Here is a 20892-nt window from a genome sequence, read left to right as displayed (position 1 = left end):
TTGCGATATTCGCTTTATTGCGGTGGTCTGGAACCGAACCCGCAATATCTCTGAGGTATGCCTGTAGTGTAAAACCTTTGCAATCCACTTCTAGACTATCAATTCCATGGCTTAGATTGGAACATCAATTAGTACTTCATCTTGGGGGGTATATTGTGCCCTTTTACAGGTGCCAAATTGAATGCGAATTGGAGTGAGTTTCTCTCTTGGTGGGGTTTGTTTTGGTGTTTGGTTGTCTTTGTGGAGGTAGGGTTAGGAGTTATTTTCTTCCATCTTGCCCTCTCCCCCTCATTCCTTTCTTCCCACCTGGTCAGGACAGGAGAATGTCCTTAGCACATTGAGACAGACGAGAGTTTTCCCTGCAGTCTGAGCAGCTAGACTTCTGGTGAAATGGATTGTGTGATGACCTGGGAATTTGAAACAGTCCACTTATAAAGAATGGGAATTGGTTGCATGATAAGTGAGGTTGTAACAATTTTTGATTGCTTTGGAAAGCTTAAACTTGCTAGCAATTTTACTGGCAATTCAGGGTTTAGTGTTAGGACTGTGCTGTATTTAGCACTGCAGATCATGATGCTTGGTCAGTCACCCTCCAGTCAGCTAAAGCATCTGAAATGAGAACACTGGACTATATCTTGAGGCCCTGAGCAATGGTCTAGAGGGATACCTCTTTCCTAGAAGCTGAAGTCACGTTTCTGTGTCTGGCCCCAGGGCAGTTACTAGTCTGTTTTGTTGAGTGCAGCTCTTGGATGCAATGGAGTTGGCAGCAGGAGTAATGGAGAATCTAAAGATGACTCATAAATACACGCATTGGGTGTCTATATGCTAGCAGCAGGGTTGCTCCAACACACTGTCGTTGCTCTTTTGATGAGCTTTGGATAGTGTCACTGCCACCATTTTGAAATCTACTCCTCTTGGTTAAATGGTTGCCTGCAGGATTTCCAAAATTTGTCTTCAAGCCCTTGTTCCAGCGATTGTACCTTGTTGTGCACATCAAGAGTGCCCTACAGTACCCAGTGCCTTGCTACTGCAATCGGAGGGAAGTGCCCCATGTTTTCTCACATACGGCATGCCCCAGAATATAATACGTATGTTGTTTTTGAAAGGCAGAATGAAATTTTTTTTTTTTTTTCTTGCAGTAAGTAATGGAGTAGGGGAAGCTAGGCTGTCAGCCCTGCTTGTTGTTCTCCCTGTGAGTTGCCCTCAGCTTTTACTTTAACCTTTGCCCCCTGCCTCTATGCAGCAACTGCTCTTGCCTTATTTCTCGCATACAACACACACTAACATTTTCAGCAGCTGTTTTGGGGGAAAAATGCATGATGTTCATGAGGAAATACAGTAATTGGTGATTGTATGCCTAGAGGATTGTACAAGGACTATGCCTCGTGCTTCAAAACCCATGTTGGTCATGCCAGTATAACCTGCGGTGGGGGGTGAAGGGGGAGGGAGGGGGGAAAGTACTTCCTGACACTTTAATTCGGTGATCAGTGTTATCTTGAGGGGAAGAGCAGGACTCTGTAGCTGGGAACTTCTGAGATTTCCCCCCCCAGGTACCAGCAAAAACATCAGTACATCCTCATCAAAACCCATCAGCCTTGCTGTGGCTAAAAAGCTTGCTATTATGCCTCTTGCCCCATATGTTCAGATCCCAAAGTTGTCCTTTCAGTTAGTCCTAGCATGCAAGGCTGTGGGTGTCATCATGGTTTGCTGGCACACTGATAATGTGTAGTGAAAACAGCAGAAGGGGTAAACCACTATGGACTGAGACTGTCTGTCTGTCATTACGGACTGCATCTAAGCGAGTCTGGCAAAAAAAAAATCTGCAAGCATCTCTTTTACTGTAGTAACTAGCTCTCTTGGGCTTTTCTGACACTGCCACATGATCCTGTGCTAGAGACCATCCCAATGATTCAGGCTTACCCCACTCCTGGTAGAAGTTGCATCTTGGGCTTCAGTGCTTGCATTAAAAAAGGTACATTTGATTGGAGCTAGAACTTGACATGATTCGGCAGAGGAATATACTTCCCACAGACCCATACCAGAGCCTTAGCACAGAGGCAACTTAATGTGTAAAGCAAGGGGCTGGTCTGATTCTCTGCAATTCTGGCTACGCTCGCATGCAATTTCTTTTTGGAAATGTGATGAGGGATGATTCAGTTTTAAGCTCTGAACCTAGTTAATGAATTTTATAATGGACTAATGTTCTTAGGAATGGTGCCTTTGAGACGAAGCCAGCATGACCTAAGAAGGCAGAGGAATATAATTCCTACAGTCCTGTCCCTGTTCTTGTGGGACCTGATGCTTGCATGGATTCCTCAGGACCGCTACCCTGGTTATCAGAATTGCACTCACCTGGCCAAGGAACACAAACCTTTACTTGAGTGACCACCATGAACTTGGGTAGCCAGTAGGATGACTTGTTCACTGTCGTAAGGGTTAAGTTGGCAGAATAAACGAGAATAAAAAATCTGGCGTTTTACACTGGGATCTTAGCCTTTCTTTGACTGTATTATACAGATGCGCAATGTAACTTGACTTGCATCCTCTCTCACTTCTCCAGAGGAAATACAAAGGTTGAAGAAGCCTGTGAAATGTATACCAGGGCTGCAAACATGTTCAAGATAGCCAAAAATTGGAATGGTAAGTGCTATTTATTTCACTAGTAAGGTTAATTCTAGGAAAAGATTTAAAGTTTTTTGAGATTCCTCTTGTAGAGGACAACCTCTATCAGCTGGAAAGTTACATGCAGGAAAGCAAGGTCAGGATAGCAATCCTTGGAGGCATTCAGCTTTTTTTTTTTTTTTTTACACTTCCCTTTTGTGCTTTGTTTCTTGCATAATATGGCAGGGGGAGGGGGAAGAGAAATCTCAGAAATAACTAAGACAGCAAAAATGTAAGCAAAGCAAACCTTTTTATACCCAGCTGAATGCTGGCTTAATTGGTTCAGAACATTTCAGATGGCTTCGTGACCTCTAAATGCTCAAGTGCTCTGTTACAAACTTCACTTGTGCGGTTCCATTTCCTAGTGCATTTCCATGGGAATTGTGACTATGGCAGTGTAATTTATGTGTACCATCAAGCCACCACAGGATCCTCTGGAATGAATTAAGTATCAGGAGAGTGAGAGGAAGGGAGGTGACCTAAATGTTTCCCATGTTGAGTTAACATGGCTGAGTTCACATTATGATTTTCAAATTGAAATGAGTTGTGTACAAAGGAGATGCTGCCCTGGGCTAGCTGAGAGGCTTTTTGAGGCTTGCAGAGTACACTCTTCCTGGGGCCAGAGACCAAAGGGATATTCAAGATGAGCTGGAAGTCCCAAGGCACAAAGAGAACAGTTCTCCCCTGTGGTGCTGTAGAGAAGAGCTGTTATTGTACGGAGTGAATAATCATTACCCGCATAGTGTTCAAAATGCTGTACCCCATATTCAGTGGTAGAAGGAAAATTTTGCTGCAAATATAGGATCACTGGAAAGTAGTGCTAGAAGGCACCTTTTATGAGGTCATTTAGTCCAGCCCCTTGCCCAAAGCAGGATCATCCGTTCCAGCCAAATATCCAAACTGCTCTTGAAAATTTTCCAGGGATGGCGATTTGACAGTTTCTCTCGGTAAACTGTTCCAAGGCTTCACCACCCTCATAAGCAGGCAGTTCCTCCTAAACTCCAGCCTAATTTCCCCTGCTGCAGCTTGAGGCCATTACTCCTAGTACTGCCCCCTATGGCCACAGAAAAAAAGCACACCTCTATCTCCCTTGAAGCATTTGAAGACTGTTATCAAATTCCCCATAGTCTTCTCCAGACTAAATAACCCTAGCTCTTTCAGCCTTTCTTCATGAATCTTGCTTCTCGGGCCCCTAATGATTCTTGTTACTCTGCTTTCAACTCTTTCCAAACTGTCCACATCCTTTTTGAAGTGAGAGGCCCAAAACTGGGCACAGTACTCCAGATTAGGGCTCCCCAGTGCTGAATAGAGCAGAAGAATTATTTCCCTTGATCTGCAAGTGACACTTCTGTTGATACAAACCAGTATGTTGGCTTTTTTTGCAGCCAGAGTGTGCTGTTGGCTCATTCTGCTTATGTTCTGCTGTAACCAGTAGGTCCTTCTCTGTAGTACTGCAGCATAGCTAGTCATTCCTCAATCTGTATTTGTGCATGCAGTTGTTCTCTCCCAAGTGTGGGACTTTCCACTTGTCCTAATTGAATCTTGCCTGATCTATTTGTGGACCATTTCTTCAGTATTAGCCAGGTCATTCTGGAGCCTAGCCCTACCCTCCAGAGAGTCCACAGTTCCACCGAACTTGGTGTCATCTGCAGATTAGCTAAGTGTGTACTTGAACCCATTTTCCAAATCATTTAATGCAGTTATTGAGTAATACTGGACTTGGGACAGATGCTAGGGAATGTCACTTGATACCTCCACCCAACTAGACGTTGAGCCATTAAGGACTACTTGTTGACCATGATGATCCAAGCCATCATGTTTGATGTTACAGTACTTTCGTATAATCTGTATTTCCTTAACTTGTTAACGAGTGTCATGGGAGACTGTGTCAAAAGCCTTGATTGTAAAGTTGAGATGTATCACATTCACTACTCTTCCCCATCCACTACATCTATTACCTTTTATCATAGAATGAAATAAGTTTGGTCAGGTATGACTTGCTTTTGGTGAATTCTTTCTGATTCTTCTTTGATCAGGTTAAGTGCTTAACAATAAATTCTTCGAGGACCTACTCCATGATCTTTCCAGGTATCAAAGTCAGGCTGACTGGTCTTTAGTTCCCCCGATCCTCCTCCTTCTGCTTTTCTTACAGTTGGGCATTATATTCATCCTTTTCCAATCATTTGGGACTTAACCCAGCTTCCGTGGCTCTAAAAGTGGGCAACCTGTGCCTTTTTTAGCACCCTCGGGTGCATCCCTTCTTACCCTGCTGACTTCAAATCATCTAGCTTCTCAAAGTCATCCCATGCCTGTTCTTTCTTGTTTTGTTTCCTTCCCTGTCTTTGCTGCCAACTGCATTCATCATCTGGTAGCAGCTGCTCCTATTTGTGAAGACTGAAGTAAAAAAGACATTAAATATTTCAGCCTTCTGTACAACATCCATAACTAGGTTGCCTTCTCTTATTCCATAAAGGACCTATGGTTTCTTTGGTCTTATTCTAAGGGATTATTCTATTTTCTTTTATGTTCCTTGCCAGCTGCATCTCAAATGCCTTAGCCTTCCTAATTTTTCTCTTTGTATATCTCCTGCAATATTTCTATACTCTTCCTTAGTGCTATGACCAAATTTCCACTTTTTATAAAATTCTTTTTTTGAGCTTCAACACATTTGAAGAGACTGCTGTCTAGACAGGCTGGCTTTCTGTTGCACTTTCCATTCTTCTGTTGCATTGGGTTAGCTTGTTCCAGCACCCATAAAAGGGGCTTCTTAACATATACCTAGCTTTACTAGATTTCTTTTCCCATCAGACTTGCCTCCCAAAGGATTCTGCAGTTAGGTCCCTGTGTCTAAGGTTTGGGGTTCCACTAGTGTCCTTATTTTGCTGCTCTTTTTCCTTTCTCCCCTTAGGATCTTGAACTCCTCCTAATATTTCATGGTTACTGCCACCCAAGTTACCTTCTACCCTCACATTCTCAAACAATTCCTTGGGAAGAGCTTCCCTTCTCGCTGGCGCCTCTACCACCTGAATCAAAGTTATCCCCAACATACTCAAGGAATTTGTTAGACTGCTTGTGCACTGCACATAATTAAAGTCCTCCATGAAAATCAAGTCTTGTGATTTGGACACTTCCATCAGTTGTTTAAACTTGTCCACTGCCTTCTCTTGGTTCGGAAGCTGGTAGAAGATGCCCATCATGACATCCCCACTGTTTCTCTCCCCTCTAACTGTTACCCAGAGGCTTTCAATGGCCAAGCTACCTATGACCTTCCTCTGACCTTCCCCTTGGTACTGCACCTTGGAATACGTAGGAGAAAAATTTTTCCAAGGTGACTTTGGAGGTTCTGTGGAAAGGATAACTGGGAGTTCAATACAATGGCATCTCTTTAGACTTCCACAAGCTGGGAATGAAAATGCCATATACTGGGAAGAAATTCCTTTGTTTCCTTTGGCAAATGAGACTGAAAAAGAGACTTTATAGTGTTTTACCAGTGTGTGTAAATCATGCCTGAAAATGCAGCAGTATGGGGGAGCCTTTCAAAAGGTCCCCAGTGCCCATTGACAGTCGGTGGTAGTAGAGTGCCTGTTGTGTCTGAAAAATTTTCCTCTAAATGAATTGAGTAGCACACAGTGAACTTGGGAACTGATAAATATCATGCTCAGACAGAAACGGTCATTGTAGTGTCATCAGCTTTCAAGGACCAGGGGCTCTTCTGTTTTTCAAGCACTTTGCATCAGCAGTTTGGCATCCATAGGGTGACATGCAACTGCAAATCAGAGTACCACGTTCTATCGCATACAAAACCTCCAACCATAAGATGCACTTTGTTTATGAAAAGCATTATGAAGAAAATAATTTTTTTCCCCAAAGGTATGACTGCAGAGTACAAGGACAGAGTCTAATCTTCAGCTGATTCACCTTCCCTTTCTTAACTAAAACCCTAGCTACTGGTTACATCTGGTTTTCATGGGTGACCTCTGATCTTGAAAAGAGCCAAAGAGCTATGAAATAGGAGGATAGACCAGAAGCTGTAGCAGTTGGTAGAATTTCCCTAATAAGGAAGGTTAGTTTCATTAGTGGAACCTCAAGATGATTAAAAAGGAGAGACATCTTTATCATCTGTGAAGTGAAAAACAATGGGCCATTTAACTCCTTCAGCTGCCTAAATGGCTACCAGCACTGTGGAGCAGGGATCAAAGCAACATGCTTCTATCTTGGGCAAAAAGATCAGCTTCCTTGCATAATACACACACTCTAAGTTTGGGGGCTCTTTTTTGGTGGGGGGGTGGGACATGCATGTATATGTGAAGAAAATATGGCACCTCCATGCACCTATTGTTGACTTGCGCTTCACAGAAAGCACACAAATTGCAGCTGTTGCCAGAGGAGCACTTTTCACTTCCAGACTTTCACATGCAAATTGCACCTGTGGAAGGAACAGACCGCATGATCCTAAATTTTTCAGTAAGCTGCTTTAACAACAGTATATTGCAGATGCAGACATGAACGTTGGTACGTGCCTTCCTTTTTATCGAGGGGAAGTCTATGTCTGAGTAGAGCAAAGTAGTTAAGCAGTCAACAGCATTTTTTTTTTTAAACTTGCAGTCAGGGTTTTGCCTTTTGAAAGTGAGTGCAGCCACAAATAGCTTTGTTTTTATGACTTGTTCTTGCATCATGATTAGCTTGATAGCACAATGATTTTGCATGCTGCAGGATAACAGTACTCTACCTACTGTGTTAATCAGTATTACCTTGTCTTAAGTCTCTCAATCCTGCCATGGTGCATGTGTATCTGACAGCACAAGCTTGATCCTTGGGAGAAAAGGCACGTATATCATTGTTGCTGTATGTCTTCAAAATTCCTTGGGTACTTTGAAAGCAGTCATACTCATCTTTGTGTTGTCAGGACTGTCATAAATTTAAATGGTATGATGCATATAGATCTTGTTGACCATATTTCTCTCTTAGCTGCAGGAAATGCATTCTGTCAGGCAGCCAAACTCCATATGCAACTACAGAGTAAACATGACTCCGCCACCTGTTTTGTGGATGCTGGGAACGCTTACAAAAAAGCAGATCCACAAGGTAAAGCAAAGGAAATGCCATCCAAGGTTTTGCAAATCCTGTTAGTTGCATAGTAACAGGCATGCTGGGTTCCTGTTTTGAGCTACTTATTTGGTCTTCCCTATAGTCTTCTGCACAGTACTGAGAAGTGTAGTCTTAGACTACCAGCTTCTTCATGAAGAAGGGAACAAGCAATATTTTATTTAAGATTCTGCAAGTCGTGCTAAATTTATTGTCTGTACCTGATTTAATTCAGTTTGAAGTACAACTCCTTTTCCACCAGCTGGATTGCATTAGATCTGGTTTGACCCATGTGCACATCTGGAGATTTGCAAGTTTAAGGAAATAATATGTATTTGTTTCTGTTGTATGCTGTGAGCCAGACTAAATGTATGCAAGTATCAACAGAATACAGAGTGAATTGGGAGACTCCAGCAGTTGCTCTAGTCTTACTGTGGGGTAACTGGGAGCAGAATTTGGACCTTGTCTCTTCCTAAGCCAAGGAAGTTTAGGAGTGTGGTGGATGCACAAACCTCCAGCAGTGATAAGGGTGCTTCATATCAGGCCACAGAGATCCTGTTTGACTTCCTGAGCAATCGTCAGTCACTGTTCTGCTGGGAGACTCATTAAGTTTCCAGGCTGTGCAATGCACAAGTCTATTTCTCCCTTGTTAAGCTTCAACGGTTGCTGGAATCACTTTTTTAGTTCTGTACCATACCAAAGTGCCAGCACAAAATGAGCCTTGTAAGCAATGCAGATAATGCCAGCTGTCTCTAATTCTGTTTCAGTATTTTTACCTACCTATGGTTGGGACCTTGGGGCTCTATTGTAAGAAATACCCAGATATATTACCTCATTCTCTTGTTGTGCTCAAGCCATTGCTGGTGTTTCTTCCTTTGGTTTAAGTATTGAAACCAGAGCTTGATCACTTACCTGCATGAAAGATGATCTGCACCAGTTATCAGTGAAACTTTTTTTTTTTTAAACTCCTTAAGCCAAACTCTGAGTTTTTTCCTTTCAGTGTACCATATCTACATTCTGCAGAGGTAGGAGGTCTTGAGACTAAGGCAGTTGGTCTTTGAGTAGATCTTAATCACATCTGAGCACTTCGCCTATTTCCTATGAGAGGCAACACAGCTAAATGGTAGGAGCAAAGATACACTGTAGTATGGAAGGGCCCTTTGAGAGGATGAATGAGCATCTTGGCTTCATTGTGTTGCACAACATGGACTAATAGCATGTCTGCATATTTCACAACAGATCATGTAAAGGATATAACATTCTTGTCATTGGTGAGCGCCTATGATGATTGATCACCCCAGAAAGAAGCAGGACTGTGAGACGACAGTAACATATTGTACACATTTTAGAAGATGCCAGTTTTTGGTGGGGAGTGGAAAGAGGCAGGGCTGTGCAAAATTTTGCTGGGTGTCTCGTTTCAGAGCTGTTTTGACATGTCTTGAGCTTGAAACGGCGAAATTTGAAATGAAACGAAAACAACTTCGAAATGAAATGAGGGCACTTGAAACATTCTGAAACTTTCAAAATGTTTCAAGTTTCAAAGCCGGGCTGACATGGCTTCAGTGCAGGTCCCAGGTGGCAGCAGCAGCCTCCTCTCATCCAGTGCGCAGATTCGGGGGCTTGCATCCCCAGAGGAGTCTGGCACAGCCCGGCAGCCCTCCCGGAGGTGCAAGCCCCCAGATTATCACCGTGGATGAGAGGAGGCTGCCACAACCACCTGCGACCAGCGCTGTGCGCAGGCTGTGCCCAACACCAGAGAAGATTGCCGCTGTTGTTGCCTGTCACTTCTTCTAAATTTGCAAACAAACCAGTCCTAATGTGAGCTGCTTTTCTGTTTTATGTACTAATAATATTGCCAGAGCTCTTGTGAATTTACCAGCACCAGGTATTCTATTACCCTGAAGTCTTGTTTCTTTTGTGCAGAATTTTCAGAAGCAACGTAATGGGTCCGGAGGATAGGTAGAGCAAGGAAGGGACTGTTTTCATTCACACCCCAGATTTGAAGGTTTAATTTTTTTTCAATGCCAAAATGTTGTCAGGACAAAGAATCAGTTTTGCATATGGGCAGTACATTTCTCCATGAACTCCAAGCATTCAGCTTGAGCAGATGTTCAGGTATGGGTGCACTTTGTCCACACAATGCATCTCCTGAGAGGGCTTTGTTCGATCAGTATTTTGGTCACATGGACTGTGTGCCTGTATTTCCAGAGCCTGGGTAGGTGGCCACTTGAAGCCATCCATTTTGCTTGGTGGTCTGATTAGATGCATGGAAGGTGAAACTGTTAAATATCTGGCTGACTCTGGTTTGTTTTTTTTTTTTCCCCAAATGCTTACGCTGCAGAGGCCATCAACTGCTTAAATGCAGCTATTGATATTTACACAGACATGGTAAGAAGCAGCATTGCTAGGGTGGGGAAGCTGGAGGGGCGTGAAGAACTGGTTGGTATCCTGTTGTGTAACAGCTTAGATGCGTATCTTGCAACCTGGCTTGATTAACCACTTTTTTGTATTTAAAGATGTACATACTTGAGGGAGAGAGAAAACCCTGTATGCATCACCATTTGTGTTCCTCCTAGGGCCGGTTTACTATTGCTGCCAAGCATCACATCACCATTGCAGAGATATATGAGACAGAGCTGGTTGACATTGAAAAGGTAAGCCTTTTGCACAAGCAGGAGTCCTCATTGTTACCATACTCCTTGTTGTGTTAACATGGTATTTAGAACTGTGGGAGATGGTTCCACATCATGCCTCTGCCTGCAGAAACTTCCCAGAAGAGTCCAATTCATGACATTAGGGTTTGGCTTAGGTGTGGGTGATGTGAGTGAAGTTAGTGTGATTTGATGCTATATCACTGAATTAATTACAAAGTGTTTTGGAGTTGTGGACTGCATCAGCCCTGCTTGAATCCCAGACTGGCTGGTGCAGTTGACCCAGTGTACTGCCCAGCCACAATGCAAGCAAACCCCCTCGGTTACTTACTTGGCTGTGGCATGGTGTGTGCAAACCCCGCCCCCGGCTCTGCAGGCCAGATCCAGTGGCTCTGGGGTAGGAGTGACATTGGGATCAAATCTCAGTAACTTTGGTGGCCTTTCCCTTGTGCTGTTCGCCCCCTCCCACCCCTTCCTAGCAAGTTCCTTTTGTCGTAAGCAGCAGTCTAAGCCTGCAGGCTGAAGCAGAGGGGTGCGTCTTTGCTGATCTCCCTCTGTTCAGTGCTTAGAAGTGGCACCTCCTGTACAGTCCCCCAGACTGAGAGCTGCTCTTGGTTTACATTAGTGCTATACAAAAATCATGGACTAAATATAGACACTGGATTTATGGTACATTATAACCTGCCTGCCATAACCTCAGGTAACCTCTTTACATTTTACCAACTACATTCCATCATGAGCTCAACATTGCCCTCTTTTCCCCCAGCTACCTGTCTCTTACCTAATGTCTCCCATCCCTTCTAATCTTTCCAGCCACACATTTGCATTTTCACAGATCTACATTTTGCATATTGACTTCTATTCCACCCAGGGGAGTACACAAACACCAGCAGGCTTTCCCTATGCCTGAAGAAGGGGGTTTATGCCCTAAAGCTTGCAAAGAACAATTTTTCCAACTACTTAGTCTAATAAAAGAGATCACACTTACCCAAAGACCCTTGTTTGCTCATAGTAACAAGGATCTTATTTTGGACATGATGCAGATGCTGCCTTGCAGGTCAGTATAAAGGCATTTGTGAAACTGCTGGAGGAGCTGGAATTGCACAGAAGCTGTCTGTATGATTACAGCTCTTGCATGGCTGGGAAAGAAAAGAGATCTCAAGCCCCATGTCTGTCACATAATCAGATTAAACCAGACAAGAGAGACCCTTCCTTCACTCTGCAAGCAAAGGCCAGTTTACAGCCCCAAGGTGATGTTTGTGCTGAGCACAGCAGATAACTCCCTGCCCTCTGCATCAGTCCTGACCTGCAGCTCCAGCAGAGCTGGTGCAAAGTTCTGACTCTCATTGAACCTTGGGGTGTTTGTAGATGCTGGGAGGCTGCTCCGATGTGATGTAGTTATGACATGTCAGAGCAGACTCGATTTTAATAGTCTGCTGGAGCATGCTAATTGGTGTGCTCCAGCTAGCCTCTGCGTCTTGTGTATCGGCATCCCCATACTTCAGAATGGTGGCAGTGGTGCTTTAACTAAAGCTTGTTTGATGACCAAAGCTTTAATTATTCTTGGTCATCTCAGAGCGTGTTGCAAGAGTAGAGAGATGAAATCCATTACTTCAAAAAGCACATTTGGGAAGCACTTCATCAGCTACTGCAGAACCACAGGAGCATTTTTGTAAGGCAGGGGGAGCTGAATGACACAATGTGTTTTTAAAATAAAATGGCTGATAGCCACCTTGAATATGGATGCCAATCAAATCTTTGTTCTAACGGCAGTGTATAGAATAATGAAAGGGCTCTCGTTTTTTTACAGAGACTGACCAGTTCTTCTGTCATCAACACTCGGTATCCAGTATGCAGTGCTTTAGATACCAGCTTCTGACTGTGGCCTATAAGATCTAGCTTGTATTATTCATATCAAGCTTTAAAGTGAAAATGAGGTTGAGCTGATCGTTTTGTTGCAGACCCTACCCATTCACCCCTAAGAACTGAATATTTGACAATGTAGTGGTGGGCAGGCACGGTACCTCAGTTTTCATAGAAATGATAGAGTAGGGCTGGAAGGGATCTCCCTAGGTCATCTAGTCCAACCCCTGGCCTGAGTCGGGGTCATCCCTATCCATATGACCTCATAAAAATCGACAATTGAACATCTTAGTAAAAGTACCATCAATCCTGTTAGCACAATACAACCTGTCTGAAGAACTTTGCAACATTTTCGAACATTTTCCTGATCTCCTGCTAGCTGCTTATTGAAATGTTGGCCAGATCCTGAACTTTTTGACTGACTTTTAACTTGGATCCTGAATCGGCTTTTATTGTATTAAAACAGGGCCACATATACTTTCCAAGTGGCTAAGCTGGTGCCTGAGCATGCTGGCTTTGCTGACGCAGTGGCTGGGGGACATTGAGCAGCTAGTGATGCTTTGGCTGCTGACACCGACACAGCAGCTGTGGCAGCTGCAGTGAGAAACCCTGCGTTTCAGATCCAGCCTACTGTATCAGATGAGCTGGATATGCCTGTCTTTAAAATATCCCATCTATTTAATACTTCATCCAGGTTTTTTTGCAGAAGTTCCAGTGACCACTGAGCAAAATTCATATTAATTATCCATCCAGGTGTGTGTTATAAATAAGGTGGTGCAAGAGTGATGTAGCCATGATGGTCAACAGATTATGCCAGAGGCAAAGACTGCTTAGGGTGATTAGCTTTTATTGGACCAGCTATGTAGTTGGGATAAAGATAGACAAGATTTTGAATGCAAAACATTCTTCATCTTTGACATTCAGTGAAGAATGTCTTGCATTCAAAAGTTTGTCTAATATTTAGACCAGCAAGTAGTTGATCCAATAAAAGAGGTCACCCTCAGAAATCCTGGCCTCTCTTTATTATAAATGAAACGCACACAGTCAGTTCATACATGAGAGGTCTTTTTATAGTTCTTCTTTAAAAAGTTTTTTATGGCAACAGAAGGCTCTGTTCTCACTTGCTAAAGTGCTGGCGGGAAGCTGTTACTGTCTGATGCCTGCCTAGCCTGGCAGAAAAACAAGGTGGTATATACATGTGACATCTTAACAGATAGCGGCTATTTAGAACAGCAGAGTGGAGAAGGCTAACATCACATGTTGGACAATGCAGGTTTCAAAATACCTTTTATCAGATCCCTGGAGCCCTTGGTTAAGTAAACTTCTGTTGTTGGTTTTTTTTTGTTTTTTTTTTTTTCTCTCAGTAATACTCCTGTCCAAACATATATCTAGATTTCTGCCTGGCTTGTCACTTAGATCAGGCTTGTCACTGTGGTATCTAAGAGGAAGTTAGACTTCTACGATTTTAATTTTAAAAACTTAGCCATAACTTTTGAGCAAAGTGATACCTTGCAACTTGTATCTAATACCACCTACATTTCACATCCCATTTGTACCTGAGACTCACTGAATGAAGTTGTTAATATTATGGCATCCTGTAAATCTGAGTACTGATTTGTATGTCCTCAGTTGTGCATACATAATGATAGTACATCAGGAATCTCATCTTCTATATTTCAATTTGAGAGGCTTGCCTGATAAATTTCTTCTCATAGCAAATGTCAGATCCTGTCAACTCCTACTCTTGATCTTGGTGTTCAGTGCCCATACATAATTATTGAGAAGTAGAGCTGGAAGGGATCTCCAAAAATCATCTAGTCCAATATCCTACTGAAATGCCATTGTCTTAGTAATATGCTTATCTTTTCATTGCAATACTATTAAAGTTGTTGTTGACATAGGTTTTCACAGTGCCAGTAATAACATGTCTCAAATGGCAGAGCTCTCTCTACACTTGCATTAGGATCATATGCAGTAGGGCTGTGCAAAGCTTCGGTCCCTGATTTCAGTTTGGCCCATTTTTTTAGTGGCCTAATCTCTGAATCTGAATAGAATTGGAGGACACTTTAATCTCTCCAAATCAAATCGGAACCCTCCGAATAGAGAGATTTGGACATAGACACAGCTCTTAAATGTTTTTTATACATACCCCTAGGTAGCAGGCGGCTCGTGAGTGTTGTGATGCTGGGGTGGATGGAGTGTCCCACAGGAGCACAGGGGGCAGTCCCCAGCATGCTCAGTAGCAGATCCAGAAGTGGACCAGAAGCACTTCTGGTCAGCCGGAGAGCACATGGGGAGGCCCCCCACCCCCCAGCTCTGCGACTGGTGCTTCCTGAGTCTGGGGCAGCACCCGGGGTCCCCCCGTAGCCGATCACTGAGCCAGGTGGGTGCGGGGGGACCACCCAGGGTGCTCCCTGCCAGACCCGGAAGTGGACTGGAAATGCCTCCAGTCCACTTCTGGACTCTCCACTGAGCACACAGTGGGCCACCCTGCGCTCCTGTGGGATGCTCCACGCACCCTAGCATCACAGCATTCGTGAGCCACACCTGGTACCTCAAGGTACGTAGAAAAAACATGTAAAGCTTTTGTCTATTTCTGAATTGCTGATTCTCTTAATTGAATTGGGGACAGTGATCTGAATCAATGAATCGAATCTCTGTCCCCGATTTTTTTTTTTTTTTTTTTTTTTTTTTTTTTTTTGAGCCAAATCTGAATTTGAATATGGCCCATTTCACACACCCCTGATGTGCAGTAGTGAGACCTGGAGTTTGTAGTAATATTTTTGAAGGCTGGAGGTCTCTAACTCCAGTGGAGGTGGATTGCAATGATTTGGCACTGAAAGCCTACAGAAAAAGAGCATTGGGATGTCATACCTTCCCTTTAAAACCTGAGGAAATTGTCCAAATTCCTCATCTTCACAATACATTTTTTTTTTTTTCCTTCCAAAATCTCATCAAAACTGATACGTGAAAGGAAAATATTCTTTTGTTTTTCAGGCAATTGCACATTATGAACAAGCTGCAGATTATTACAAAGGAGAAGAATCCAACAGGCAAGTCTTCATAGAGTAAATTATTTTAAGCAGGAAGGACTTTAAACTGGATTTATCTTGTCTGCTTGTGAACCCTGCCCCCGCCTATGACTGGTACTAAATTTGCGTTGTTATTGTATGCCTCTCCTAAAATTGAAGCTTTAATGAGATACCTGAATCTACATCAACATTTTGAGTTTGGCACTCAGATCCACTGGCTTTCATTTGTCTGTCTGGCTATCAAAATGCAAATCTTTGGGGTCCTATTGATGTGCTTGCCTTTGAAAACTGACTTGCCTTTGTTTAGATTTTAACGTTTGCTGTACAGATGGGGTGGGATGGTTGAATACACATGCCATTTAGTCTACGTGGGGCTCAAGATATTATTGCAGACCCCTAGAAAATCATTTTCTGTAAATCTGCAATGGGCCTGGAGAGTAATAAGGTCTTGCTAGGATTTCTTTAATTTGGGCATTTGGAAAATACATGTTTTAATGGGTAACTCTACCGGGCAATGGTTTTAACAGATACCATCACTAGTGCACACATTTAGGTAACTCGATGTTTATACCACTTTGTTCTGTGCCAGTCCTTACAATAACTGTAATCCTTGGTTGCAGTTCAGCCAATAAGTGTCTGCTCAAGGTGGCTACTTATGCTGCGCAGTTGGAGCAGTACCAGAAGGCTGTCGAAATCTATGAGCAGGTAAGTCCATGCATTTAGTGTGGACAAGGCAGATTTGAAATGACATGATTACCAGCTTGTGAGTTTCTCGTGGTGGGCTTTGGATCAGGCTCTTTGGGTGCCTTTTAAACGTGCTTGTTTGTGTTCTAATTAGAATGCGATTAATCAGGTTTTCTCCATGTTCTAATTAGGATGCTCCAGTGTTGCCTCACTGTCATGTGTATTAAGCCCCTGCACACTTCAAAATGGCTGTGGGGACACTTGTATCTAAACCTTGTTGAATGAGCTTTGGATAAATCATTTGGTGGCCACTTTGGAATGTGCAGGGGCTTAATACATGTGACGGTGAGTCATTTTAATTAAAGCAGCTGTCCGGGAATCGCTCAAATTAAAACGCCCTCCTCTCACCCCTAACCACACATGTAGGCAGTCTTTGACACTGGCCTATAACCACATCTTGCACTGGTATCAGGAACAGGTCCTTTTCTTCCCTAATTAGAGATTTCACAGTTGAGGCTGAAGCTAGCTGCACACACTGGCCTCTCCATCTCTTGGACTTTGGACAGCCCTGACCCAAACTATTGTCTGGTATCAGTGCAATTGAGTAGATCACTTTAATAGAGATTTTGTTTCTCCCAAACTTTACCTTCATTTTACATGTTAAACTTTCAGAAAAAAAGGACAGTAGACTTCAAAATATTGGTGAGGAGTCATTTACTGCTTGTGGAACCTCATCTGTGAATTCAAACCATACATATATTTGGGTTGTGGGATTTTTTTTTTTCTTCTTTTTTTGCTATCTACCCCTTTCTCCAAAGGTCCTGTTTGGTTTCAGTCAGCGTCCAAGTACAGGCTGAACTGCTGCATCTTACTGAAAGATTTTTAGTTTGGAATATGTTATTCTGATACTTGCTTTTGAACCCAGTAGGAGACCAATGGGGTTTGACAAAACTCACTCATTTCCTTCCCCACCCCCCATCCCTACCAAATACCAATGGATCTTCTTGGGGCAAGGCTTCACTTGTGATGCACTGACTGTTCAAGGCCAGCCAGCACTAACAAATAAACCTTGGAGTATGCACAGGTTCCAGTGGAAGACTATGGCCCTGATCTAGTAACTTTATTGAGCTCTCTCAAATCCCAGGAGAGCAGTGTGTGCTGCACCTAGCAGGATCCTGCCTGAGACCTGGAGCATTAAGGTGCGAGAGAGAAGGCTGCTGCTGTAGCTTAGGGGTGGTCGGGAGGCTTACACTTGCCCAGTGCAGTAGATGTGAGGTCTCTCTAGCTGCTGGGAGGAAAATGCTGGTGCCTTCCAAAAGTTACTGATAGTCACTGCCCCTGTTCTGCACTTGTAGACTGTCTCCCCTATTTCCCAGCAGTCTTACAGCTGCAAGCAATTGCACAAGATGCTCAGGCCACAGCATGGGTGGCTGGTGTTGCCTCCTGAGTCTGGGGGGACACCTGCAGGCACCGCCACTGGCGGCGGGAATGAAGCTGAGTTTCCGCAGGCACTGTCCATGGTGGGGGTGGAGGGGACATGTGCTCCCCCCATATGTTGCCTGTGGGCCACAGCTATGCTCTTCCAGTCCCCCACTTCACCTCTTTTGAGGTCTGGAGTACTGCTGGCTTCATGGGGGCAACTCTCCAGTCTAGCACTCCAGGACTGTATCCCACAAGTGGTGTCTGGATGAGAAAGAGAAAGTAATTCCTTCCACTAGCTGTGTGCAGAGGGCTCGGGGTTTGGCCTGTCTGTCTCTGTAAAGTAACAGTTTGTAATGCCATACCAACACAATGGGAACACTGCAAGGAGTTCTTTCTGCCTGCAGTGTTTTGCCCTACAATGGTGTGAGGCTCTAGCTCTTACTAGTAGAGCTCAGTTTGAATGATGATGATCAGGGAATGAAACGCATCACTAAGAGGGAGTGAGCACGTGCACACCTTCTGTGAGAAGCAGTGCTCTTAAACATCCTCCCCCCACACAGCCTTACTTCTGTTCCCTGATCTTTACAGATGGGATGCATGCACTGCAGGCCCTTTGATTGGTGACTGTTGTGTTGTCGTTTGGAATTAGAGGTATCGGAAGAAACCTGTTTAACCTTTTATTTTTTCCAACGGCCTGGTATTCTTCCCATGTTTTTGTAATCTTGTCTGTTTATACGTGTAGGAGTGAGTGTGTCCAATTTTAATCCCCTCCTGGATTCCTAGTTTAGCCCTTGCTGTAAGGTATTCATTGATGTAATCTTACCTCCTTTGTCTAGGTTGCAGCAAGTACCATGGACAACCCTTTGCTCAAGTACAGCGCAAAAGAGTACTTCTTCAAGGCTGCTCTCTGCCACTTCATTGTGGATGAGTTGAATGCAAAGGTTAGTCCTCTCCTGTGTGTTCTTCCAAAATGTATAGCATCCCCGGATTTAACTTCACTTCACTTCTTTGTGATTCTATTATACTAACTTTCCAATGAGAAGTAAGGCTAGAAAGGACCTCCAGTGGTCATCTAGTCCAACCACCTGCTTTGAGGCAGGATCATCCCTATCCAAACCATCGTATACAAATGCATAAGCTAAATTCTTCATCAAACGACCATCAACCTTGACATAAGATAGTTTTTGCGTGACTGCAACAAGCTTGTGTTTCCACAGAGTGGGCTCCCATGTTCATAACTACAGGATGGGGCCTGCAATCTTGTTTTCAGAAAACAAGGTCAAAAAACCTTCTCCTTAGCACCACATGGGGGAGAGCAAGACAACCAGTTCTTCATTTTGGACGTACAGTATCTGATCCTCCCTCTCCAGCTATAGAACAGGATCTGTACCATAAAAAGGCAGGATTTATGGTTCTTCAAAATTTATATTGCCAATCTTGCTCAGGATTTAAAATGCATAGGAATCTTTTCAGTGTAAGAGTGATGATGTAGCCATGACAGTCCAAAAATTATGCTAGAGGCAGGGATTTTTTGGGGTGATATCTTTTATTGGACCAACTGTATAGTTGCAATAGAGTTAGACAAGCTTTTTAATATAAGGAATTTTTTATCAGAAATCTCTTTGGGGCTGACTCTCTAACCCTGACTTAAACTTGGCTTTAGTTCAGCTAGCCAAGGTAGACGATCAAGTACAGTTCTTTGCACCCTTAATCAGGTAATGGGTGGACTGAGGCAAAACCTGTGGAAACGTATCGGTCCTTGCATTGACTGTATTGTGTGGTGGCCACTAAAGATGCCTAGAGAAATGTTACAGGGAAGTATGTGGTAGCCATGTTGGTCTGAGACAAAAAAATACAAAAATCTAAAACTCTTGGATCCAAAATGATGCCTATTTTTAGATCAACTGAGAAATTGCAAAAAAATTGTTGGTCTAATAAGGTATCATTTTGGAACCAAGAGTTCTAGATTTTTGCATTTCTTTAGAGAAATGTTAGTTGGTTTAGGCTGAAAGGGGAGATGATTGCGTAGCTGGGGTGCAATCATCACTTGCCACTAATACAATCTTTACGGCTGTCATGATATTCGTGAGGAATACACCACTTGAAGAATGTACGTCAACAGTGAATGTTGCTTTAAAAAGGTTACTCGCATGGTGAATTGAACACCATTTTTTCATCTCCAGGCACATTGTAGAATGTGTCCATTTGGATATGAAAGGTTGACCTGGCTCTAGATTGGCTGAAATCAGGGGTAGGCAAGATGCGGCCCACAAGGCCGTTCAATCTGGCCTGCGGGGCCCCCAAAAATTTAGAAAATTAATATTTATCTGCCCTGGCTGCCTGTCATGTGGCCAAGACTCAGTAAGCGGCCCTCTGGCTTCAGGGAATGGCCTTGACTCAAAGCTGGGCAGGGGCTATATTATAGTGGAGGGATGGGTTCATGAAAAACCGGGAGGCTGGGGATTTGCATATAACTAACTGTCTGCTAGTTCCTAGTTTCTAACTCATGTGGAGAATGCTTGGGGCTCCAGCCTATTTCTTCTTCAAGTGCCTAAGTGGTGTGCGTGCAGCTGTGTAATGGCAATATTTGGTTGAGTTTGTTTGTCTGTGGTGGAACAGGGTCACACTGCATGCCAGCCTGCCAGGGGACCCTTTCATCTTTTGGGAGGGCCTATGACTTTGTAGGACACCATGCTGGGAAATGGCAGATGAAGGTCCAAGCTTTTTCTGGGCAAGGAAGGGGGGCTGGAACTCGGGTCTTCTATTCCCTGGGTAAGTGCCTTAACCACTGGGCTAAAAGGTAGGAAGGCCTTTCTTCTCCATCTCCCTTGTGAGTCAGGCAGTTACCTGCAGTACCTGGCACTATGCACGTGGCCAGCCAGTTCCATTCTGCCTGGGTACCTATGCAGCTACAGCACAGTGTGGTGAGCGTGCCCAGTAAAGCAGTGCAGGGTGAGTGCATGTATGCTGAATCTAAACTATCAGAAGTGCCAGAAACTGCTAGTACGTGGCTGCGTAAAGTGCCACGTTAGCCACATGAAGGTGCGCTGGCTCCTACAGTTCTGCTGAAATAACTGTAACCAAAACAGTGTTGTATCTGAAACGCCGCTTGCTTTCTAATGCAGAATAATCAGCAAGGGCAGCTGCTCCATCTGTGAGAGCCTGACAATCTGTAAACCCCTGCTTGTGCTCTGAGATGAGCAGATTCAGAAAATCTGGTTGGTGCTGGCGTCCTAACTTAAGACCTCCAGCTCAACTTTGGCATCGGAAAACACATCCTTAGCCTGGGTTGTGTAGAAAGCACCCAATTCCTGTTCTTGCACCTGCTGCTTTTTACACCCCCTCCCCCTTTCCCCCACTTCAGATGCACCCGGTCCCTGTGTGGGTACCCATAATATGTGCAGTGAGGCTGCTCCGACGTGATAATTATCGCATGTCAAAAGACTTGATTTTAAATTGAGTTTGCTGGAATGTGGTAATTACCGTGCTCCAGT

General features: G+C 43.7%; 2 protein-coding genes across 5 annotated transcripts in view; one reads left to right on the top strand and one right to left on the bottom strand.

Annotated features, from left to right (window-relative positions):
• Nucleotides 1-20892, top strand: part of NAPB (NSF attachment protein beta) — a 49687-nt gene that overhangs the window by 22763 nt on the left and 6032 nt on the right. Inside the window, exons 2-8 of one of the 2 annotated variants that reach the window (XM_019544086.1) lie at nt 2561-2640; nt 7630-7746; nt 10088-10134; nt 10323-10400; nt 15258-15313; nt 15913-15997; nt 18235-18339. In XM_019544086.1, coding sequence (XP_019399631.1) covers nt 2561-2640; nt 7630-7746; nt 10088-10134; nt 10323-10400; nt 15258-15313; nt 15913-15997; nt 18235-18339 — 568 coding nt within the window. Of the gene's footprint in view, nt 1-2560; nt 2641-7629; nt 7747-10087; nt 10135-10322; nt 10401-15257; nt 15314-15912; nt 15998-18234; nt 18340-20892 lie in introns of those variants that run through there. The other variant, XM_019544087.1, reaches the window with a different exon arrangement.
• LOC109316200 (GDNF-inducible zinc finger protein 1-like) overlaps nt 9946-20892 on the bottom strand; it is a 34521-nt gene continuing 23574 nt past the window's right edge. For 2 of the 3 annotated variants that reach the window (XR_002102754.1, XR_002102756.1), the window contains exons 7-8: nt 17037-17044; nt 9946-9957 (exon numbers count right to left, since the gene is read on the bottom strand). The gene's annotated coding sequence lies outside the window, so the exon portion shown is untranslated. Of the gene's footprint in view, nt 9958-12198; nt 12211-17036; nt 17045-20892 lie in introns of those variants that run through there. The other variant, XR_002102755.1, reaches the window with a different exon arrangement.

Source organism: Crocodylus porosus, unplaced genomic scaffold, assembly GCF_001723895.1.
Source record: "Crocodylus porosus isolate Cpor-Errol unplaced genomic scaffold, CroPor_comp1, whole genome shotgun sequence".
Classification (NCBI taxonomy): Eukaryota; Metazoa; Chordata; order Crocodylia; family Crocodylidae; genus Crocodylus; species Crocodylus porosus.
This window is presented reverse-complemented; position numbering and strand designations above follow the sequence as displayed.